The 24905-nt window shown below is 41.5% G+C and overlaps 1 protein-coding gene across 3 annotated transcripts in view; it reads right to left on the reverse strand.

The window, feature by feature from the left end:
• baiap3 (BAI1 associated protein 3) overlaps window positions 1-24905 on the reverse strand; it is a 76076-nt gene that overhangs the window by 13899 nt on the left and 37272 nt on the right. For all 3 annotated transcript variants that reach the window (XM_015948596.3, XM_015948594.3, XM_015948593.3), the window contains exons 7-17: window positions 19866-19932; window positions 19373-19586; window positions 19130-19174; window positions 18306-18383; window positions 17702-17807; window positions 17464-17571; window positions 17294-17386; window positions 3865-3968; window positions 3653-3770; window positions 3341-3465; window positions 49-139 (exon numbers count right to left, since the gene is read on the reverse strand). In XM_015948596.3, coding sequence (XP_015804082.3) covers window positions 49-139; window positions 3341-3465; window positions 3653-3770; window positions 3865-3968; window positions 17294-17386; window positions 17464-17571; window positions 17702-17807; window positions 18306-18383; window positions 19130-19174; window positions 19373-19586; window positions 19866-19932 — 1149 coding nt within the window. The remainder of the gene's footprint in view (window positions 1-48; window positions 140-3340; window positions 3466-3652; window positions 3771-3864; window positions 3969-17293; window positions 17387-17463; window positions 17572-17701; window positions 17808-18305; window positions 18384-19129; window positions 19175-19372; window positions 19587-19865; window positions 19933-24905) is intronic.

Raw genomic sequence — 24905 nt, forward strand, 5'->3', positions numbered from 1 at the left:
ACATTCACATAGCATAAACGGACGTTTTAGTTGCACTTTTATTGTTACCTTAACAGCAGTAGTGATGTCCAGATGCAGCTCATTTCGAAGAGGACAAACAGTCTTAAATGCTCTCATGTTTTGCATGTAGCCAATCCCCCTAGCACGCACACACAAGAGAAACCAATTACAAAACTAAAATTGCAGTTCAACTCATCACACAGTAACACACTGTTCTCAGAGTTTAGCAAGTATAAAAGCTGTGGTCTCACTAAAGGCTTTCAGTGTCACTGTATGCAGGAATCTGAGTTATTGATGCAGGAGGGAAGAGATATGTCTTGGGCTGTGAGGTGAGTCACTATATTTGTATGTGTGTGCTTTTAAATCCTAAAGGTCAGACATAGCATCTCAACACAAACTTGTTGAGACTTTCTGTGAACACGGGGAACAAAGTGACCCAGTTAGCATGTCAGGGATGAAAAGACATCCAAATAACACATGAAATGCTGATAGATATCGAAGCTGGAATCAAATTTATGTGGTCTAAAAATGAAATTTTGCAACCATTTGTCAAACTAACGATAAATTGCATTTCTTCGGAAAATCTAGAGTGAATGTTAAGTGCTGAATGAGATTGCCGGATTCTGTTGAAGTGGAAATTAAAGTGGGAACTTGTTATAACAATAAATATGCTCAGGTGTTTAGTATAAATAATGCTTTGTGAGTAACTTTCACCAGAAAATAGCTCTGGTGCTCCTGCTTCAGGAAATCCAAATTAGTTGGAGGTGTGGGGGGGGGGCAGAAAATGTTAGGATTATCAGTTTACTCAATAATATTCATGATATGAGCATCTTGTCTCGGATTGGCTAACAGCAATGCAACTCTTCCACTGCCTTCATTCATTTTTTTTGGGAGGTAAAACGTGTACTGCTGATGTTTATCTCTTCAAATAACACAAGCCTAAAAAAATCAGCTAATTTATGAGGTTGCTAATCCTAGCAGGCAGCTTCTACTAGCCGAAATGCGCTCTGGTCTCTCTGGGCCGCTAAGCCAACAGAGCAGGGTCCAGCCAGCTGCGGGGCGTTTCTGCTTGGGCTACAGAAACGCCTTAATGGGGGTTACTGTCGCTTCTCACTAACCAAAGAATGGGCATCAAAATACGTTATTTTCCTCTGCTATGTTTGTCAAAATAAAAGTCTACACTAAGTGATTGCATTCCCTCGCCACGGCAAAATAACGTTGTTAATTTTTTTAGTGATATTTTGATATTGTAATGACTCCAACTTTTTCTTTCTGTTTCAGATCTTTATTCCGGGCCTAACAAATCGTAACCCGTTACACTATTGTTTAACAATGTAAAGCATGAACTATCTAGCCTACATTTGTGCACTTATACTAACCATAACTGTAGTCTGAAATGAATTTAAATATCATGAAACGTTAAAATTTTACTGTATTTTGAAACGCCACTGGCTCTCTCCTGTTTAGCTGCGGTGTTTCGGGTGCGCTTCTCATGAGAAACAGTCCGAAGTAGAGGAGAAAAGTCTGTGCCCCACCTTATTGACATTCCGAGCTTAATATTTGTAAAACTGTGAGTAAAGCAGGAGATGGGACTTAAACGCAGCGGATAAAATATCTTATTTTGAAACATCAGAGGTGAAGTAGCATTTCAGGAGCAAATAAGATGAAGTGGCGTTCCCGTTGACAAACCAAAACGCCCCTTTTAGCGGCTGGCCGGATGATATTAAGTCAACACAGCCTTGGTCACAAGCCAAGGTGTTTGAGTCCCTGAATACAAATTTTCTAATTACTATAAGTTATGTAAAGCTGTCTGGCTTTTTGCTGAATGGGTGTTTCCCCATCTATTTTATTTCTGTAGCTAATGCAGGCAATAGGGGTAGAAGCCTATTTTAATGCCCCAGGCTGCGGTCCTGTTGGCTAGCCGCTCGTAGCTTGTAGAGTAACTTGTCTGTGATCACCAAGTGCTCTGAATCCATGTTTGGGTTTGCTGACATGATCCAGCATTTCCCTGTGGTCACATGATTCCTCCTCTCAGGATTTTGTTCATGACATTCACCAGGAACTGTGTTAATGAATAGCAAAGTGGCTAGCCAACAAGCTAGCGCTGGAATGTGATTCCAGCACATTTTCTGCATGTTTTAGATTGTGAAAGCAGCTGATTTGTTTGATTTAGTGATGAGCCTGTCCTGCAGAAACTAATGAAGGCTGAGGAGACATATCAACAATTACATTAAGGTGTTAAGCATGAGTGCACAGCGGAGAAGAGTTTCAGTTTCATGACGGTGAATGAAAAAAGACTCTAGGGGGTGCTAAAATCAAATTGCTACGTTTTCCCTTTAAAGAACCCAAGTTGCAGACAGACGGAGACGAGGGACTGAGAAAAAAATCTTTTTAATAAAAAAACAAATAGCTGAGCAGAGCAGCAACAAACAAACAAAAAAACTTACACAATGTCAACTGGTAGGCACACAAGAAGCAGGAAACAGTGAAGACGTCAACAGTAGGCTCTGGCGAGGAGACTGAGAAACAAAAAAACTATTTGATCACTGGATGAGATGCGCCGGTTTAACTGATTAATGGATGAAAACTGGTGGAACAGACTGAGAGACAAGGAATACCAAGAAAAGCAATGAATAGTAAAGCAGGAGGCAAACAGAAAATCAACTGATGACAGAAAAACCTAACAAGTAAGAAAAAACAATACAGACACGATGACAAAGACAGTTTCCTAAAATCTACCTTAGCAAAAACACACAAACAGCTGACTTTATTTGCTTACGTTTACATAAAAACATTCTATAATAGTTCTGATTTAAAGGTGTTACAGGAAAAAGGTTGGCTTTTTTCCGTGTACAAGGACTAATATTCATGATTATTTTTTGGATACCTGAGATTTCTGTTGGAACTTTTGTAATGTTCGTGTTATTTTGCATTATTATGATTAGAAACAAAGAGATATTGATATTTTCTTAGGTAGGACTAAATATCCATCCTTTTGCAAATCTTCAAACTTTTATTTATGTTCTTTCTGAGAACGTGAAAAAAACAGCCTAATATCTAAGACAAAATGTAATGATGAACTCACAAACTGTCAAAATACTGACACTAATTTTCACTATGATTTAGAATTAATGCCAAATTAGCAAGGACAAAGTTGTTAATATTCCCTCTGACATGACAGATGAGAAATGATCAGCAGATTATTGTAATATGCTACGATATTACTGCTGCCTCCACAGAGAGTGACTGACTGGTTGTAGTCTCTGTGTTTGTGAAGTGAAAGGCTGAATGTGTTCTCTGTGCGGCAGCACAGGATGATGTGATGGCAGTGTGACTTTACCTCAGCATGAGCTCGTAGCGTGTAATGGCTGCGGCGCTGGTGCAGGGGAAAACCTGACGCATGTTCTTCATCAGGCACAGGCAGTGCTCGGTGTACAGTCTGAAGCTGTCTGATAGCTGCCGCTCCTGGACACAGGAAGGGCTTTCAGTTATAGCTTCCAGTACACCGGCTCTGAGACATTTTTGGCTGAACCAAAAACACTGATGAATGCCAGTGAAGTGCTGAGCTAATGAGATGACTGTTTCCAGGCGAAGGAAGGTTGTTTTGTGTATTTTTTTTTTCCAATCAGGGAGCCGATAATGTAGAATGTACCAGGTCTCCCCTCACGGCGGGAGGATCCCACTCTGCATCGATGGTCCTCAGGAGGCGCAGCAGCAGGGAGTAGCACACCCTCTGGTTCCTATGGTGGCTGCTGTAGCAATGCCAGCGTCTGTATCAAAACAAAGACAAAATCCACCATCCAGCAAGTGCTCCAGCTCTCAAATTTGATGTGATCAATTTTTTTTTCAATCATTAATACCTACACAATTGCCTGCTGCAGAGGTGAAAGATCAGTTTGCACAGCATGGTGAGTTAGTATGGTCCATGCTGGAGGAGAAACCTGCCCATTCCAGTTGTACGGCTCTCTCTAGAATAGAAATGAAACACTACAACATAACTTCTGTCGCCGTTTAAGTTAAAGGGGACCAAGAACAACATTTTATTAAACAATTCAAAACCCTCTCTAGATCATATGAGAGAGGCTTTGGAGAATTCAAATTACCCAGAACTCGAACAACCCGCAAAGGTTTTTGTGTGTCTGTATGTGGTGTGAAAATCTGGAACCGTCTGAGTTTACAACTGAAACAATGCAAAAACATTCATAGATTTAAATTCTCTACAAACAGTTGGTCTGGTCACAGTATACGCAATGATGGTTTTAGTGTGCTCTGTCATGTCTGTTCTCTTATGGATACCAAAAAAAAAAAAAAAAAGAAAAAAGAATGTGTGTGCGTATGCATGTACAAATATGTACATGTGTGTGTAGATACACATGTATGTATGTGTGTTTGTTACTGTGTAATTATTATTGCCTGTTTACCTGTGGTAACGCAATTTATAATTAATATATGCTGTATTCAGTTATGAAGGTTCTATTTGTTTGCGAGCTGCTGTTGTGACGTTTGCATGTGCCCGGAGCTGTTGATGGGTTGTTTGGTTTGCTACGATGAGCGTAGCTGCGGGAAGCTTATTGTTGTTTTAGTTGATGAGTGAGTATAGGGATGGGATTTAATAAGTTTTCTTCGTCCCACTCCTTTTCAGGTAATTTTTGTTTCTTGTTTTTGTGCACTTTATGTTTTATATATGTATTTTGTTGTGCCTGAAATGAAAAAATTTTTTTTGTTGGGACTCACAATGGTCCATGAGCCCCGCTAAATGGTCAAACACAGTCTCATAACACAAACCTACAATTGAAAGACTGATTAACCCCACCCACTTGGCCAGAATATGAATATTAAATGAGCTGTGTACTGATACCTCGATGGCCCAATGATGCTGTCTGAAGCAAGAAACTGTACAAGAGTGTATGTGTTGTGTGGATGAAGGGGGTAGTAGGGGGATGGAGTGGAGAGGACGGGGATCTGTGCGCGGCTCCAACGGAGGGAGGGGGAATATGGTTGGATCACACCACACTATCTGGCATTCATCGGATATTCACTAAATATTCCCAGCAAATTCTTCTTAGTTGTTTTCCTCACACCCAACAAAGACATTAGCAGTTGTTCAGCTAACATTAGCTAACATGGCAACTCAATTTCCCCCTTGGGGATTAATAAAGCCAACCTTATTAGCAGTAGCTCGGGCTAGTGTTGCTTTCCATCCATCCATCCATCCATCCATCCATTTTTCATCTGCTCATCCGCGTTCGGGTCACTGGAGCAGCAGCCTATGCTGGGAGGCCCAGAAGTTCCTCTTTTCAGCCACTTGGGCCAGTTCTGGAAAATCCTAAGGCTTTTCCAGACCAGCTGACAAATTTAGTCCTTCCAGCGCATCCTAGGTCTTTCTTTAGGTCTCCTCTCAGTTGTAAATGCCCCAGAAAACTTCACCAGGGAGGCATCCAGAAGGCATCCTAACCAGGTAAACTAGTCACTTCAGCTGGCTCCTCTTGATGTGGAGGAGCAGCGGATCTACTCTGAGCCTCATAGATAACCAAGCTTCTCACCTTTTCTCTAAGAGAAAGTTCAGACAACCTGCAGAGAAAATTCATTTTGGCCGCTTGTATCCTTCATCTCATTCTTTCGGCCACTACCCAAAGCTCGTGACCCTAGATGAGGGTTGGAACGTAGATCAACAAGTAAATTGAGTGCTTGTCAGACCGGTACAATGCCCACATCACTGTAGGCACAGAATCAATCCACCTATTGATCTCCCACTCTACCTTTCCCTCATTCATGAATAAGATACTTAAACTCCTCCACTTGAGGCAAGCCTTTGTCCCTGACCTGAAGAAGGCATTCTACCCTTTTCCAATTCAAGACCATGGTCTCAGATTTTGAGGAGCTAATTCTCATCCCAGCTGTTTCACACTCGGCTGTGAACCATTTCGGTGAAAACTGGAGATCATGGTGTGATGAAGCCAACAGGAACACATTATCTGCAAAAAGCAGAGACCTGATCCTCAGGCCATCAAAATGCAACCGCTAAACACCTTGGCTGCACCTAGAAATCCTGTCCATAAAAGTTATGTACAAAATCACTGACCAGGGGTAGCCTTGGCGAATCCCTGCTCTCACCTGGAACAAGCTCATTTATTTTCTTTATTAAACATATAAATCAATAGACAAATTAAAGTATTCAAAAAGAAACCCATACATATGCATATGCATATATATGTAGAACACGTTCAATAGGAAGGGAAAGAAGCTCTGGTAACTTATATAATCCCGCCCAAATCAAATTTCAAGGAAGATGAAACAAAAAAAATCTTTTCCCTACACTGAGTGTCATAGCCATTTTCTTATAACATGTTTTATCCTCAATCACGCAAACAAAATATACATTTTTTATGCCCCCTACTCCAATATTCACAGCTCCCAGTTCACCAACAATAGACAATTACAATCAAATGCAACAACCTTACAACTTTTACTCCTACTCCATGTAATTAGTGTAATTCTTTTATACTTCTCTTTAACTTATGCAATGAGGGACTTTGCTTTAGATCCCCATTTAGCTTATTCCAAACTTTTACACCCGTAACAGAAATACAAAATGACTTTAATGTTGTTCTAAAATATGTATGCCTAAAGTAAAGTTTGTATCTGAAATTATATACGTTATCTGGTTTTATAAATAGCATTAATAATTTGTTTGGTAATAATTTCCTATGCACTTTATACATGAACGTTGCTGTATATAGTTGAAGTAAATCTTTAAACTTTAGTATTTTTGAATATATAAATAACGGATTAGTGTGTTCTCTAAATCTAACATTGTGAACGACTCTCAGGGCTCTTTTCTGTATGATAGACAAGGGCACAATAGATGATTTATAAGTGTTACCCCATACCTCTACACAGTAAATAAGATAGGGATAAATCAATGAATAATAAAGGGCATGGAGTGATTTTGTCACAAACAGAACTCAGAAGACCCGTGAAGACACCAAACACAGTAAAAATAGATTAAAAAAAGCCTTTATTTGCAGCAGAGTTACCAGGAGGGCGAGGCTGGAGACAGAGTCGGGGACAGGCGAAGGTCAAACTGGCAGGCAGCGTGCAAGGCAGGGGTCAGGAGAAAAACAAGGTCCGGAGGCAGAAATCAGGCAGTGTGAATCGCTGGAGAATTACTGACAGGGTTGTAAATAATCTGGCAGGGAACTGGTGGTTTACTGGTGAATATATAGTGGGGGAAGCAGGTGTGTAAGATGAGCTGAGGAGTCAGGAGCAGGTGAAGTGGATGAAGCTGATTGTGGTAGTCAGGGAAACAGGGCTTGGCTGGGGCTTAATGATGAGACCAGGTGTGCTGCATGAAGGCTGAGGAGGGTGAAGGATTGGGAGTCATGACAGATTTATAATTCAAGTACTGCCAAGCTTTATTCATAATGTAGATGCTTCTCGCAACCTTATTATATACATGTTTAATTTGTGGTTTCCAACTTAATTTATTATCAATTATTATTCCAAAGAACTCATGTTCTGTTACTTGCTCAATTTCACATGCATTTATTTGCAGCTTAACCTCAGTTTTATTAGCCATACCAAACAGCATACACTTGTTTTTCCTATATTTAATGTAAGCTTATTTTCAATAAACCACTCTTTAATAGCGCACATTTCAATTTGGACCATCCTTTCTAAGTCGCTAATGTTAACTTCTGCACAGAAAATAGTGGTATCATCGGCAAACAAAACAAATGCCAGTGTATTTGTTACATTACTCAAATCATTAATATATAATAAAAATAATTCTGGACCCAGCACAGATCCCTGTGGTACTCCACAAACAATGTCCAACCATGAAGATGAACATTCTCCAAACTTCACAAACTGTCTCCTCTGTTGAAGACAGCTTGTCATCCAGCTCAACACTACACCCCTAATCCCATACCTCTCTGCCTTTTCAAGTAACATTTTATGATTCACTGGCACAGTTTAAATCCAGCCTGAAGACACATTTCTTTAATTTGGCTTTTGGTCAATGATCGGTCTTTTATGCTCTGGCTCTTCTGTTTTACTAACTTCTGTTTTTATTGACTTCTCTTTTATTGGCTGTTTTATACATTTGTATTGTTTTTAGGTGTTTCTATTTTATGACAGCTTTTATCTATGTTTAATGTGTATGTGTATTTTAAATGGCTTTTTAGGTTTAACTCTGTGCAGTGCTTTGGTCAGCTGACATGCTGTTCTTAAAGGCGCTATATAAATAAAATCGATTGGATTGGATTAGCCGTATCAAAAGCCTTTTTTAAATCAATAAATATCCCTAGAACATGTTTCTTCTGATCAACTGACATTGTAATTTCTTCCACAGAATGCACCAGAGCTAGTGATGTTGAACTATTCGATCTAAGTCCATACTGACAGTCTGATATTATCTTGTATTTATTCAAAAATATTTCGAGTCGGTTATGAAACAGTTTTTCAAGAATCTTGGAAAATTGTGGAAGCAATGAAATTGGTCTATAGTTCGTAAATTGATGCTTATCCCCAGTTTTATATATTGGTATAACTTTTGCAACTTTCATTAAGTTTGGGAATACACCTGATTGAAAAGACAAATTGCAAATATATGCAAGTGGTTTTGAAATTCCTTCTATCACCTTTTTTACCATCAAGTCAATGCCATGATTGTCAGTTGATGTTTTACCTTTACACGTTTTTACAATTTGTATTATTTCTTGTTCCTCTACAGCTGAAAGAAACATGGAATGAGGATTAGGTTTGATTTTTTTAAGAATGGTGTATGCGATGTTGAAGAGCTAGATATGTTTTCTGCCAATGCCGGCCCTATATTTACAAAGAATTCATTAAAGCTATCAGCCACATCACTATAATCATGTTTTACAACACTGTTTTCAACTAAATATTTCGGAAATTTATCATTGCCTAAATTTGGTCGAACTACATTATTTAATATTTTCCACACTTCTCTAATATCATGTTTAGCATTATTCAAACTTTTATAATAATACTCCTTTTTACATATTCTTATTATATTGGCAAGCTTATTCTTATATATTTTATATTTATGTTCAGCTTCTGGAGTTTCTTTTTAATTTATAAACAACCTGTAAAAATTATTTTTCCTTTTGCAAGCACACTTCATCCCCTTCGTCAACCATGGTTGATTATCCTTTTTTTTTTTGAGCTACTAAATTTTGTTAAGGGAAAATTCTTATCATACAATGAAATAAATATTCTTACAAAGGTCTCATAAGCCTTGTCAACATCCGTTTGCTGGTACACTTCCTCCCATGTCTGTCTAATCAATTCCTTCTTCAAGGCATTAGTTGTATTAACTGTTCGTATACATCTGTACCTTTTACTATTATCTGGATTATTATTCCTATAATTATCATAAAATATAAAAAATTGGTAAGTGGTCAGTAATATCATAAACTAAGAGACCACTATTATATTATTCTCTATGTTATTTGTTAGCATATTTTCAATTAATGCTGCACAGTGTGACGTTACTCTGGTTGGTTTAGTAATTGTCGGGTAAAGGCTTAAACTATATGCTGTATTAATCAATTCATCTATTTGCTTCAATTTGTTAGGATTTAGGAGATCAATGTTAAAGTCACCACAAATGAAGATTGTCTTCTAAAGTGTTGAATAGGTTCCTTCAAGCCATTTTAAAAAGGCATGCATATCAGACCCAGGTGCCCTGTATACACAACTGACAACAATGTTTTTCATATTAGACTTTGATATTTCTATAGATATACACTCTAATAAATTATCAACTGAAAATGACATTTTTTTTTTTACAATTTTGTAATTTAAATTCTTATCAATATAGCGCAACACCTCCTCCACTCTTATTTTGTCTATTAATATAATTGGCTTCATAGCCATCCAATTCAAAGCTAAGGTCACAATCATCCTTCTGCCATGTTTCTGATATTGCTATTACGCTGAATGTGCCATTGATGTCATCCAAATATTCTTTTAATTCTATAAAAATTTGCATGAATAGTAAATGATGGAAAACTTGTCCTCAGCCTTTATAACCTGGTTAAACCGATCATCTGAGTAATACTTGCTACAACAAGAGATCCTCGAAAGAAAATTATTTTCCAGATCCAAGTCACTTTCCATGTCCATAAAACTGGACAGTGTACTGAAAAATCTCAAAATCTGTATCCTGACTATCCAGATTAACATTATCGGAATTAGTAATTAATGAATCAGTTGACTGCGAGTCCACCATAACCTCAGTTTGTATGTCATCATACCTCCATTGGTTTAATACTTGTCCAACTCCTCCATATTCCTGATATGCAACACCTTCGCTTGTTCAGGAGTTCCCTTCAATTTGATATATATTTTATAGTTTGAAGTCCGTGTATGTTGAATTTTTCCTTCTTTTTTGAGGTATCTAGCCTTTCTTGCAATATCTGCGTTCTGTTTTGTGAGATGATGATGTCGACATTGGTTCCTTTCAGCTTTTTACCTTGTTTGATGAGAGCCATTTTGTACTTCCTATTGGCAAATCTTATCACAGCTTGTTTTTCACTGTTACTCCTTCGAGACAGCAGGTGACATGCTTCAATATTGCAAGAGTTCACTTCAACAGCCTTCGTCTTGAGGAAGGTAACCACCTATTGTTCCAAAGAAGTATTTTCTTCCTCATCAGGCTGTTGACCATTATTGGTATTAGCTACTGCTCAGGCGTATGTTTGGGGTTTAATCCGTAAACCGCTGACAATGACATCATTTAGTCTGGTGTACTGCTCCAATTCCGCCACTTTTGTCTCTAACAACAACAGACGCTTGTCTTTTTCAGCATTCTGCAGGCGGAGAGTCTTTACTTCCACCACTAAGTTCAAAATGGTAACCTGCTGCTTTCTAATAGTAGAAATTTCCTCTGTCATAAATTCCAGGGATTTTTTAATGTCATCTCCTTCCTCAGCTGTGATTCTTTTCTTTGGCCCCATGTTGGATCAAGCTGGCACCTGGTGTAGCCCAAAAACCTCTTGCCTACACAGTGGCTTGCAGGTGGATTGTGGCCTAGAGCTTCTGGCTCACCCAGTGGCTGGTAGGTGGATTGTGGCCTGGAGCTTCTGGCTCACCCAGTGGCTCAACTTACTGCCAGTAACACAAACAGAGTTCGGATACCAATCAAACAGGGACCTAACAGCCGTTATCAGGGGGCCTGGTACCGCATACTCATGGAGTGCAACCCCACAGGTCCCCCCGAGGGATGCGGTCAAAAGCCTTCTCCAAATTCACAAAACACACACAGAATGGTTGAGAAAACTCCCATGTACCCCCCAGGACCCCCCAAAGGGTATAGAGCTAGTCTAGTGTTCCACAGCCAGGACAACCCCCATTGCTCCTCCTGAATTCAAGGTTCGACTATCCAGTGGACCCTCCTCTCAGAACCCCTGAATAGACCTTACCAGGAAGGTTCATGAATGTGATCCCCTTTAAGGTGGAACATACTTTGCTGTCCTCCTTTTTAAATAAGGGGACTACGCCCTTGTTTCCTAATCCAGTAGAACTGCCCCCAATATCCATGTGAAATTGCACAGCCGCATTAACCAACACAGTGCCACAACATCAAGAGCCCTAAGGAACTTAGGACGGATCTCACCCCCCCTGAGGGCCCTGCCACTGTGGAGGTTTTTGACCACTTTGGTGACCTCATCACCAGAGATTGGAGCATCTGACCCAAAGTCCCCAGACTCTGCTTCTTCACTGGAAGACATGTTGGTGAGATTGAGGAGGTATTTGAAATACTCCTCTCACCGAACCACAAAGGCCCTTGTCAAGTTCAGCCACACACCGTCCCCACTATAAAAAGTGTTGGTAGTGCACCCCTCCTGAGAAGCCTGATTGTGGACCAGAATGTCCTCAAAGACACATGGAATTGTTGCTTATGGCCTCGCCAAACTCCTCCCATGCCCGAGTTTTTGCCTCCATGACCACCCGAGCTGAATTCTGCTTGTCCTGCCAGTACCCATCAGCTGTCCCTGGAGTTCCACAGGCCAAAAAGACCTGGCAGGCCTTCTTTTTCAGTGTGACAGCATCCCTAACCACCAGTGTACACCAGCGGGTTCAGGGGTTGCTGCCACGAGAGGCACCGATTTTGCTTCAACAGAAAGTACAAGACATGCGGCTGCAGATCAGATGAGTCAACAACAAGCAGCTGGACCTGGTGACCCAGCCAGTGATGAAAACTGGTTGGGATCCAGATGATTTTTTTTCATCAGCTCCAGGTTAAAGTGAAACACTGTTTTTCACATTAGTTTGTTATAAATCCAGGAGGGGGGAATTCTGGCAGAGTCAGCAACTTGGTGAACAGCAGCAGGGAGAATGAAAGCGAACGTTCTTAAGTTATTTAACACGTAACTTTTGTAAATACTGCTCTTTATGAGTCCCACCTAGGTGTGTTAAATCTTCCCACAAGTGAACTGGACTTGAACTAGTAGAAACCAGGCTAAACTGGCAAAAAAAAAAAAAAACAACCATTAAAGGCCATTTACAGTGGGATGCAAAAATTTGGGCAGCCTTGTTAATCTTCCTGTATAAATCGTTGATTGTTAGGATAAAATATTTCAGTTAAACATCTCATATAGGAGACACACAGTGACAATTGAGAAGTGAAACAAAGTTTATGGGTTTTAAAGAAAGTGTAGCCTGACCAGCCAGCTCCATGCTTTCTTAAGGGAAGCATTAGGTCTGGGAACTCTTCTATTCAAATAACCCCACCCCCTGAGAATTATAACCGAGCCAATCAGCGCTGAGCAGCATTCGTCACACATCACAACGCTCTGTTTCTCATACACAACAAAGACAGCGGCGGAGTTTGCTGTGGCTCTTTCCTCTGTTCTAAATGACTTGAACATGTCTTTAAAACCACAAGTAAAAGTGCTAAAAGCCTTTCCTCTAAAGAAAGATGTTTGTGCCATCGCCATTTTTGATAACAAGTAAAAAAAACTACTGCGTACAGTCGGCATTTCTGCCTTTTTTCTGATTGGTTATTTTAGAGCTCACTAGTCCCACCCCTCATGTGCCTCTCTGCCTGTGAGTAACCAGACTCTCTGTGCACAATTAAACAGAGGACGAGCCTGGCAGGCCCAGCTACAGAAAGTGTGCAACAATTGTTAAAATGAAAATTAGGCAGGTGCATAAATTTGGGCACCACAAAAAAGAAATGAACTCATTTAGTAAATCCTCGTTTTGCAGAGATAACCGCCTCTAAACACTTCCTATAGCTTCCAATGAGAGTCTGGATTCTGGTTGAAGGTATTTTGGACCATTCTTCTTTACTAAACATCTCTAGTTCATTCAGGTCTGATGGACAGCTCTCTCTAACTCACACAACAGAGTTTCACTAATATTCAGGTCTGGGGACTGAGATGGCCATTCCAGAACGTTCTATCTGTTCCTCTGCATGAACACCTTAGTAGATGTTGAGCAGTGTTTGGGGGCAGTGTCTTGTTGAAAGTTTTAGTTTCATCAGTCCACAGCACCTTATTCCAGAAGGAAGCTGACTTGTCCAAATGGGCTTTAGCAAACCTCAAGCAGCTCTGTTGGTGCTGTGGGTGGAGAAAAGGCTTCCTCTGCATCACTCTCATATGCAGCATCTCCTTGTGTAAAGTGCACCGGATAGTGAAACGATGCAGAGACTCCATCTGCAGCAGGACGATGTTGTAGGTCTTTGGTGCTGGTCTGTGGTTGACTCTGACTGTTATAACCATTTTTCACTTCTGTTTATCTGAGATGTTTCTTGGTCTGCCACTTTGAGCCTCAACATGAACTGAGCCTGGGGGTTTCCATCTCCTCAATATGTTCCTAACTGTGGAAACAGACGCTGAAACCTCTGAGACAGCTTTCTGTATCCTACCCCTAAACCACGATGGTGAACAATCTTTGTTTTCAGCTCATGTGAGAGTTGTTCTGAGACCTCCATGTTGCCGCTCTTCAGAGAACGTTCAAAGAGGAGGGAAACTTAAGTCCTATAAACTTAGTTTCACTTCTCAAACATCATGTGTGTGTCTGATAAATTTAACAGATTTTTCTATGGTAACAACCAATGATTTTTACAGGAAAATCATGAAGGTTAACAAGGCTGCCCAAACGTTTGCATCCCACTGTACTCAGTAATTCAGCTTAGACTGAGAGACCATCTTAAGTCTCAGGAACCATTTGCAGGGTCTGGATTCATTAGCGGAATAGAGTATGAAACTTTGAGCCTAGAATATTGCACCTTTTCACAATATTTTAAGTTTCTGAGATTTTTATATGAGGTTTTCATAAGCTGTAAACCCATAATCATCACAGTTATAACAAATAAAGGCTTGAAATTGATTTATTTATTTTTGTGTGTCCTGTCTGGCTGTGAAGCAAACAGAATTGATGTCTGAATGCTGGTGACAAGCCTTACAGATTTACTCTCATGTGGAGCATCAAAGCTTTTAATGTCACGCCTGATACTTAAAGCTTTACTGTTATTGTTTTTGAATGCTTTTTAATTCTGACCAGACACGGAGACAGAGGTGAAAGAGAAAGGAAGAGACAAAAGATGGGGGGGGGGGGGGGGGGGGGTCCTAAAAAATAAACAATAATGAACAAGAATCTGCTTCTAGACCTGCAGAAAGAGAAAAGAATAAAAAAGAATAAAAGGGACACACAACAATGCAACAAGATAAGGCTGTCACTGTGTCAACTTGATGAAGAAATATATAATCAACATTGTTTAACTGAACAATCACACGATAATAAATCACAGTGCATTAAGTGCCCACCATAGTCTAAAGACATGTGTTGAACGTGCCCAAGTCCATACTTATGAAAGCACCATGTGAGCACCTGTGTGTGTACACGCGCTTGTTTATGTAAGGTTACTCTATAGGAGCGTCCAACAGAGAGTGTGAGGGACCACAGATCTGCCCCCTAAAGATGTGCAGGAGACGGAGGGAGCTCCAGGTCCCAGAGATCCAGGAGTTGCCCCAGAGCGCAGGAACCCCAGGGAGACTGCGACCAGAAAAGCCCCCGCCTCCCTCGAGAGGCGCAGAGGATCGCCCCGGGGGGGCACAACCAGCAGCCGGCAGAGTCCCGGGAGATATCGGCGGCAAGCCCACAGGCCCACCCGCAGCCTCCCACCCCCTAGCCGGCCGAGCCCGGGACCCAGCGACCCGGGACCCGGGGGCGACCACCCCCGCTGGGGACCCAGCGGAGCCCAGGGACCCAGACCCCACCAGGCAGCCACCGGGATTGGTCAGGCAGATGCCAAAAATCTTAAACTCCCTGACCCGGGAGCCACGATCCAGGCAGACCAAGGCACCGCGCTCCACACCAGGTGTGGCAGGGGGAGGAGAAACAAAGATCTATATCATCAAAAGAAGTCCCAGGAGAAGGGAGGACCCAAATGCCCCACCTGGCATATACAGTCATACTCAAACACAGTCACACACTCCCTCCCTCATGCTCACACATACAAATTCAATAAAAGACTTACAAAAATGCACGCCGGACACCCACTCATGCTCCCCATACACACCCTATTCACTCTGGTCCCGGTACTGCTGCACATGGGGTACAACCATCACCAATTCCAAGAGTTCGACCCTTTCTGCTGGGGTGCTGATGAGCAGGCTCCCCCGCCCAACGCTGAGCACAGCAACCCACCACCCCAGACCCCAACCGGATGGCCAGATCTCCCTCCTAGCCTCCAGCCCCAGGAAGCCATCAACAACAGAGGTGTGCTAAGACCCCTAGTCTCCCTCCGCCTGCTCCAATATAGTGTTGTGTGTTAATGAGGTGTATTCCATGGCTGTGGTGAGCGGGCAGTGCGGGCATTGTCTGGCCTACGCCAGCTGATGCCACTACACCACCCCACTTGCACCCACAGCCCTCAGTGTCTAAGTGCAGTTTAAAATTGGAAGTGGGCACCGGCACTTGGGATGAGGCTGAGAAATGCCCCTGCCAAATGCCGTTGAATGTGCTCACTCCCAAGGCCCTAAGAGTGTGTTTGCATGGAATGACAATGGTGGAAGTGTTTAATGTGCAAATAAAATTGGGGGGCAGGTTGCCACAGGAATGCGTAAATGGGGTCCATACCCTCACTCCCTGACTTGTCCACCCCCCAAGATCCTATGTGCATGTTTGTGTGATGATGTGAGGGAGCAGGAGGAGAGAAATGTGTGGGGATGGGGAGGAATGGCTGGTTGGGCTTAGCCCTCCAGGGAGCCAGCTCCCCTACTGGCCCCAATAGGCACCTCTGTTGACAAAATGCCACCCAGAGCATGGAGACCCCAGCCCATCCTGCTAGGGCTCAAAGCAGCAGCATCACAGAGCCTCACAGAGTCCGAGGGCACCAACCCAGCCCTACCCCAGCAGAATATCTACGCCCATCCCTGCATTTGCACAACTTCCGGACTATAAAAGACATGGGACATCCAGGTAAGGTTGGGTCCTCCCCCTCCTGGACTTCCCCCTCCCCTGTGATGGGACAGCAGAGGAGGCAAGGGCTACCCGAGGCCCCTGAACTCGATTCAGGCACTGCTGCATGTTCCTGCCTTCTCCCCGGCAGCATACATGTCAGGACCCGACCCCCAAGGCCCCGCACAGATCCCCACACAGGGCCGGCCACTCCAAAGGCTTGAAATTTAGCATGTAATGAGTCTATCCCATATATCAGTTTTACCTTTTAAGTAGAATTTCTGAAAAAATAAATAAATAAAAGAACTTTTGCACCATATTCTAAGTTTTAGCGTTTGACCTGTATACCACCTTTGTTTTTTTAAGGGTTTTACATAACAAAACATGACAAATAAGTGAAAACAAACAAACAAACAAAAAAAAAACGATTATCTTCTGTCATCCTAATAGTGTCTCTTGTAATCAGTTTTTGTAAATGTGAATGTTACGAGGCACAGGCTCAGGCCCATTTAGATGTGACCCATGTCACAGGAAGACAGGCGGTTCTTTTATTTTTATCCTGTTTACTTGTTTTCAGCAGCATTTTTACTAAGGTCACAGTGACCCCGAACAGAACACACCATAAATAAAATATGTGTGAGGGAGGGGGACGTGCACCCAGACATGCTCCTCTCCATACCATTGAAATCTTTATTAAAAACTTTATGTTGGTTAAAAACATTATTTATTTTAGAAGTTTTATGTATGTAAATGCTTAGAGTACATGAGAGTAACACGGGCAACCAATGTGCATTAAAACTGACAAGAATAAAGAATTAAAACCATGTAAGGCATGGATAATCCGGAGTTTACGCACCTTAACTTGTGCATGCTCGTTTTCCACAATTTGACTCAACAGTTTCTTGTGAATGGAGACATTTGTGTCCCTCTTGGACAACGTTGTGTCTCTCTGGTGGTAAAAATAAATATCAGAGATTGAAAATCTTCACAAAAGTCCAAATGAAATGGTTGAGAGACAGGATATACCTGGCTGGTGAAGAGTTTCAGAACCAGGTGACATTCTCCCTGAACCTTCGATGCGCTCGATCGGGGCTCCAGTTTGAACCAGGTGTCATAACCAGGAACAGGAATCTCCTGCAGGAAGGGGCCGGACTGATTATTGATGGTAACTTTCCAGAGAAATCCCTTGTAAGGATTTATCTATTTCATGTGTTTTCCTGTAGACGCTGCTGATTGGTGAGACATTTCAGCTTTGAGTGCTCACGTTCAAAGGGATGTTGATGCATCCGAGGAAGTCATCAGCGTTCTCCTCGGAGCCTGAAGATGCCGATCCATTGGCCCGCACTGACTTTGCTATTTGTTTAAAATATCTAAAAAGACAAGAAAATCTTTTGTCAAACGTTTATTCAGAATTTAGCAACACTTGGTTTAATTTCCTAATAAAATTATGATAACAATCGACTAGTTTTTGTTAACGTTTTCATCAAAGGATAATGAACCTTTGTTCTCTGGGCTGTGACTGACATTCTCAGGTTCTCAATGGACTTTGCTGCTATTTATTAGGATCACTTCTCTGTTTGCACACCTTTTAAGGAACTGAGCTTTGTTTTTTCTGTGCCTTTCAAAGGATAAAACTCAAATTATTCTGCAGAATTAACAAGCAATGTGTAGACAGCCTATTTATGGCTTCGTTCACATAAAAGTGACAGTTTTATTGGCAATTCAATGAATTTTATTTTATAGCCACAAAGCCAAGCCGATGAATTAATTACCTGAAGAAGAAGTATGCACACAAAAGCACAGAATCCGAACTTCAAAAACATCTAACAAAACCAGAACAATTAAAGAAGGTTGTGTTACAGTCCTACCTCCCCATCCCCCGAAGACCACTGACTTCATTGAGCTTTTTGCAAGCCTCTGCAACAGATACATCGTCGTCATGATCCCTGCAGAAAAGAAGACAACTCAGACACTGGAGCAATCCATGCTAATGCTGACCAGCTAAGAGGCTACATTTATACTTTTATCCAATCAGCTCAACAATTTTCACTAAGGCCTGAAATGGTCCAAATGTATTATGTAAGGAAAAGAGTTTAAGTGAGAAGGCATTCCTATTTGGAGTAACCCTAACGATAAAGAGAAATCATAAAAACAACAATTCGCAGCAAATAATAATAGCCAGAAAGAAATTATTCATGACAAAGCAGTGTGCTGCATGCGGGGTGAATGCTGAAATTGCCTTAGAACGTGTGCCTTGTGCAGAAAAAAAGCACTCACGTGCACGACTGTGCATAATATTTAATTCCAAATCCATCAACATAAAAAAGGCTAGATCCTGGCAAAGGAATAACATGTTTAATAGCTGAATGTTCCAACTTCAGTTCATGGACTAAACTTTACAGAGAGACCAGGGTTCTCAATTTACTCCAAAGGGTTTGAAGAACAGCGGCTGGTTAAATGTAGGTAAACATTTTCAGGCATTTTAAGGGGTCAATGTGTTTAGAAATAGAGGGAATTTCCATTCAGTTGCCAAAAAACTAAATTTAAGACCTTAATACTTTTGTGTCAATGTCTCCAAAAGGTGCAGGAACCTGGAGCTGGTAAAATGAAAATTGTTGCTATAGTAACTGATGCATCAGCTTTTTTTTTTAACCAAGCAATTGATTTCTATGGTCTGGTGATCTAAACTTACCAAATGTCTAGGTGTAAAAGGTCATTGTGGACATCATCTATTTCACTGAAAAAAGAAGACAGCACATCAAATACATGAATTAACGGTCCTGCTTGTGACCAACAATGGTGATAAACAGCTCAATGCTGCTTTGACAGGATGACAGTGTGGTGCGCTGGCCACACAGCTAACAGCTTCAGGCGTTCGTGTGAAAACTGTGACGCACACCATGGTGTGCAGCACCTTCAAGAAGTTTCTACTCACAACACAAAGTGCTCGTCCCAGACGGGGTTCAGAGTCTCGGGTTTGACTTCAGTCACCTGGATGCACCTGGCAGGTAACACCTCTTTGGTGCTGGAGCGCTTCTCCAGCTTCTCCCTCCTCTTCCTGAAGCTGAACTTTCTCTCCTTCTTCTCCTCTGTTTCACGAGGGCTCTGCCCCACCAGGATTCCCAGCATGCAGTAGGGGTCGCTGTACCCTGTCATCAAGGTCAGCACACATGATCCTCTGCCTTTGTGCTGCTTTTAAACATTTATCAGCTCTTTTACGGGTTTAAACGGAATTTTAAACACTCCATACTGCTAATGGTCAAAGTGAGCAAATCCTTTTCTTTTGAAATTGCGGCTGACATCCAGTGAATGAGTGGTAAGTCTCATAAAAAGCTTCTGAGTTTGATTTTGTAGCAAGACAAAGAACATGTTATTGAACATTTTACGTTCCTTCATAGAAGCACCAGCTCATGCTTGAGTGGTCTTACCATTTGCATCCTTGGCCATCAGACTCTTGGCTTTCATGACTGAGACTCTTAAGGAAAAGCTGGCTCTCTGTGGGAAAAGCAAATGTCTGTTAATGCCACAGACACAACGCCTCCAGCGCCTACCAACAGCTTTATTCTCTAGTTGGCCCATTTAAGACTGTAGCAGCATGCACTGAATAGGAAGATTTTAATAAATCAATTTCTTATTCAAGCCTCCAGGCCAAAAATCAAAAGAGCCCCAGGTTTTTCATACTTACGGTTGAAAGGTCCACACACACACACACACACACACACACACACACACACACACACACACACACACACACACACACGCACGCACGCACGCACACACACACACACACACACACCAAAGGCTTTTGAGGTGATAAAAACACTTTCAAGGCCACCAGAGCTCTCCAGCTGAGTAAATAATTTGATCATACTGAAACTTTGAGAAAAGCAAAAAATAAAAACAAAAACTGCAACTGAAGAGAAAAGAACAAGTAAAAGTGAGGAAAAGGACTTAAAGGTTGACACTAGAACGATAACACACGCGTTAAATACAAACGTCCCTTATGCATACAGACAACAGTTAAAAGGACAGCTGATGTTTGTCGAGGCAGCTTTATGTGGGAGGATTGTGATCTGTACATTTCTGTTGTGTATGTATGCTGTGTGGCCTTGTAAGAAAAAGAAAAACTAAAACATTTTAGATCACTAACATCACATTTCTCCTCATGCAGGCTTAAATTTTAAACATTTGCTGCACAAAACAACTACTTCAGTTTAAGTTAGTAATAGGAAAAGTGCCGTGTCTAATCTGTCTCCAACAGCAGCTGAAACTCGTTCTCTCTAAGCATGACACTAAGGGCTGGAATATACTTGCTTTTTAACCATGCATTGACACAGGCAGCGACTTTGTTCACATACTTGCTGCTGCAGTGCATGTAATACTGGAGCATTCCACTAGGGGATACTGTAGAGTACTTAGACTGGATAGAGAGGCGGGTACAACCAAAACAATCAAGGTGTCAGCAGGGCTTGGGATTGAGTTGTCATCACTGATGCAGCTGCCATGTTGGTGGCCTCCGAGTCCTAACTTGTTACTCCAGACAACAGTGCGCTCAGTCTCGTTCATTTCATCAGGAAAAACATGGAAAACAGGCTAACTTTTCACTGTTTTTCTGGAGGCATGACCACAGAGAGCAAGTATCTAGCATGACAAAGTCTCGCTTGGATCGCAGCTGTAGGGCGACCAAACATCACCTTCTGGAGCATTTTCATTCTGGAGACTTAAAGATGGTGTTCGTTATTTTATACATTGTTTCTTTCCTTCAACCGCGACATGCACACTCACCACACACACGTAGGCTACACACACACACATAGTGGTGGGCTAATGCGGGCACACTGACACACAACACAGCTACAATTTCATGGGTTGAAAATTTGATTGTTTTACTAGAAAAACCACCAAATGAAACATTTACCTCTCATCCAGACGTTTACATCCGCTCACTTCACAAACAAGACAGACGAAAATGTCCGTTTTGCAGAACTGCAGCAGCAAAAAGTTGTCACCAGTGCTCCACTCTTAGGTCTTTCACTTGAATCCAAACCGTTCATGATGCTTATTTTGTTCACATACCTGTCCCCGACGTCTTTATTCAACGTATCCCTGTAAATTCTGCATCCGTTTTAGGATTTTAACTTATTTAACACTTTCTTTCCCCCAAATCTGCTTCTTCTCTGCGATGTGCTGTGTTTTCATGGTTTGTTTACACTGTTTTCATGGTTTGTTTACAACAAACAATGTTTTAAACAGTAATTTTTACTTCTACTGTGGTGTAATGTTGGATGCATGCTGTAGAGCTCCATGCTGCCCCGTTCAGTTTGGGAGAATATTGGCTCACCGCAGAGACAAGCCGCACGAACCATAAACGCTGCGAGTTGTGAAGCGTGTTCCATCCGCGAGCCGCATCACCAAGTGGAAAGTGAATGTGTCAAGCATAAACCAAGCTTTAAGGCAGGGGTGTCAAACTCAAACTCACACGGGGCCGAAATGAGACTCTGGGACGGAGTCGAGGGCCAAACTTAATATTTTTTGAAAAAGTGACGGCAAATTTGCACATTTTCTTTATCAACATGTATGCAATTTTGAACCTTTAAATTTGGAAACAAACTTATTTCTGCATTAACACTGAATGTGGAATAACCAGGCATCAGTGGTATTCATTACTTGTGGTATAATCAGCATTTTTAAAATCTATTCAGGATTTATATTTTCTTGATTATTCATTTTTCTTATTTTTTATTCTCCTTTTTTCCTCCTGTAATACGTGTCATCGCTGCTGTGACGTCTAGCTTTCCCCACTGAGGAACAATAAAGGGATTTTCTATTCTATTCATCTATCTGCAGCCTTTCCACTTCCTGTTTACTGTAGGTTAAATCTTTTCTCACGGGCCAACAACAAAATAAAAATATAATTTTATCTTAAATGAAAATGCAACATCTCACCTGTTAACTTTCATGTTTTGGAGCAGAAAAAGAGCATAAAACCAACATATTTAAAGCTCAGTTTGCTCCACTGGTTTACTGTGATGCTCACCTGTTCCAGCCAGATACCTGCATCATGGGGTTGATCTGAGCTGAGGAGGAGACTCCTGTTGTTTTGTTCACCTTCATCATAATAATGACAACATTAGATGACAACAGGTGCTCACATAGGTTTGTGCTGATGAACATGTCTGAGCAGCTTGACCACGTTGTTGTGTGTCGGGGGGAAACACAACCACAGAGTCGTGCTGGTTTGAGCGTGTCGCTGCTCGCTGGAGTTATATCAGCTCTGTCTGGACGTTAGTTGGAAAACTTTCTTTAAGTCGTGAACACGTTACTGAGCGGCTAGAATCTCCGTTTCTGGGCTTCAAAGTCAGAAAACAGCTGAGTGAACTCGGCGCTGAGTGAGAGGAGTGTAGTTTGTCCGAGACAGCGGAGCTGCAGACACCCAACTACCCCTGACTGCCTCGGGCTGGAAAAAACACAAAGGAGGGGGCGCGTCGCCTCCGCGCTGACGCCGCAAAGCATAATGGGAGTTGAAGTCTTTACGGTAAAATCGGCCAACGGGCCAGTTTTAATATATTTTTTATATTTATCTCGCGGGCCACATAAAAATGCTCCGCAGGCCGCATCTGGCCCGCGGGCCTTGACTCTGACATATGTGCTTTAAGGCCATCAATATGTCTGCGCACATCCCAGAATGCAACGCATGATCACGTGTGATCCCCAGCCCTATGGAACAGATAAGAAACTGGTTGATTTTGAGATCACGGCACAAAAAAAAGACAGTAGCGGTATCATGGATAGTATGAAAGACTTCTAAACCAGAGAAGGAGTGACCACGGGGAATGTGTCTTGCTTGTTTTGTCAAGTACGCCTACTGGTTTCTTGTATATTGAAAACAGCATTTCAAATTGACACAAGTTAAGCGAGGCAGCCATTTTAAACATGCATACGCATTGGTAAACAGCAAGTATACTTCCGGCCTTAGATGTATGTATTAGTGAGTCATGTATTTTATATGTTCCTGTACATTGCAGCTATGGTGAGCAAACATTATAAAGAGCCTCAGACAGGGAAAGCAAGCCTTGGCTGAAAATTCTTGTTTTGTTTTGGTCATTTGCTAGCCGTCTAGCTACACACAGCTACAAGCTGTGAGGACAGCAGCTCCTCACCACACAGGGCGAATTTCTACTTCACAAGTTGTACCAAATCAACTAAAATATCTTGAAAACTTGACCTCAGATCTGTCACATTTTGACATTTCAAGAGAGAAGTAGCTGAAGAGTTTGATGAATAACAGGTGTATGGTATGTAAAAGTTGTGTCATTAAAAGACTGAAAGCCAACACAGATAGTTTTATATTAAAATGTAATGCCGATATCACCCGATATCAATGGTAGATTGATATTATTGAACATCCCTAATACGAGGCATTCGCGTGAACAGAAATGATATTTCTCACAACAAATATCCGCATAACCGTTAGCCTGTCTGTCAGGGCAATATTAGTCTCTTTTTCTCCAAACTGAGGTCATTCAAAGCCCTATCTCTAACAGGTAGTATATTAATTCATTTCAATTCAAGTTTATTTATATAGCACCAAATCACGACAAGCGTCGTCTCATGTCACTTCACATAGAAAACATTCCAATGCAGGTCAGTTCATTAAGCCAATCAGTAAAAAGTTTCCTATATAAGGAACCCAGCAGGTTGCATCGAGTCACTGACTAGTGTCAGAGTCTTTACAGCAATCCTCATACTCATTGTTCACTATCTTTGCACAGGCTCACTTTAAAGGATATTAGGCATCATTTTAAATTATATATTAATTTTCCTATTTTATAAACATTAATTCCCTTTTAAAATGTATGTTACATTATATAAATACTAGGTTTGGACATCAGAGAAGAGAAGAGAAGAGAAGAGAAGAGAAGAGAAGAGAAGAGAAGAGAAGAGAAGAGAAGAAGAGAAGAGAAGTGAAGAGAAGAGAGGAGAAGAAGAGAAGAGAAGAGAAGAGAAGAGAAGAGAAGAGGAGAGAAGAAGAGAGGAGAAGAAGAGAAGAGAAAAGAGAAGAGGGGAGAAGAGAAGAGAAGAGAAGAGAAGAGAAGAGAAGAGAGGAGAAGAAGAGAAGAGAAGAGAAGAGAAGAGAAGAGAAGAGAAGAGAAGTGAAGAGAAGAGAAGAGAGGAGAAGAAGAGAAGAGGGGAGAGGAAAGAGAAGAGAAGGGAGGGGAAGGGAGGGGAGGGGAGGGGAGAGAGAAGAGAAGAAGAAGAGAAGAGAAAAGAAGAAGAGAAGAGAAGAAGAAGAGAAAAGAAGAAGAGAAGAGAAGAGAGGAGAAGAAGAGAAAAGAAGAAGAAGAAGAAGAGGAAGAAGAAGAAGAAGAGAAAAGAAGAAGAAGAAGAAGAGGAAGAAGATGAAGAAGAAGAGAAAAGAAGAAGAGAAGAGAAGAAGAAGAGAAGAAGAAGAGGAAGAAGATGAAGAA

Source organism: Nothobranchius furzeri, chromosome 5 (assembly GCF_043380555.1).
Source record: "Nothobranchius furzeri strain GRZ-AD chromosome 5, NfurGRZ-RIMD1, whole genome shotgun sequence".
Lineage (NCBI taxonomy): Eukaryota > Metazoa > Chordata > Actinopteri > Cyprinodontiformes > Nothobranchiidae > Nothobranchius > Nothobranchius furzeri.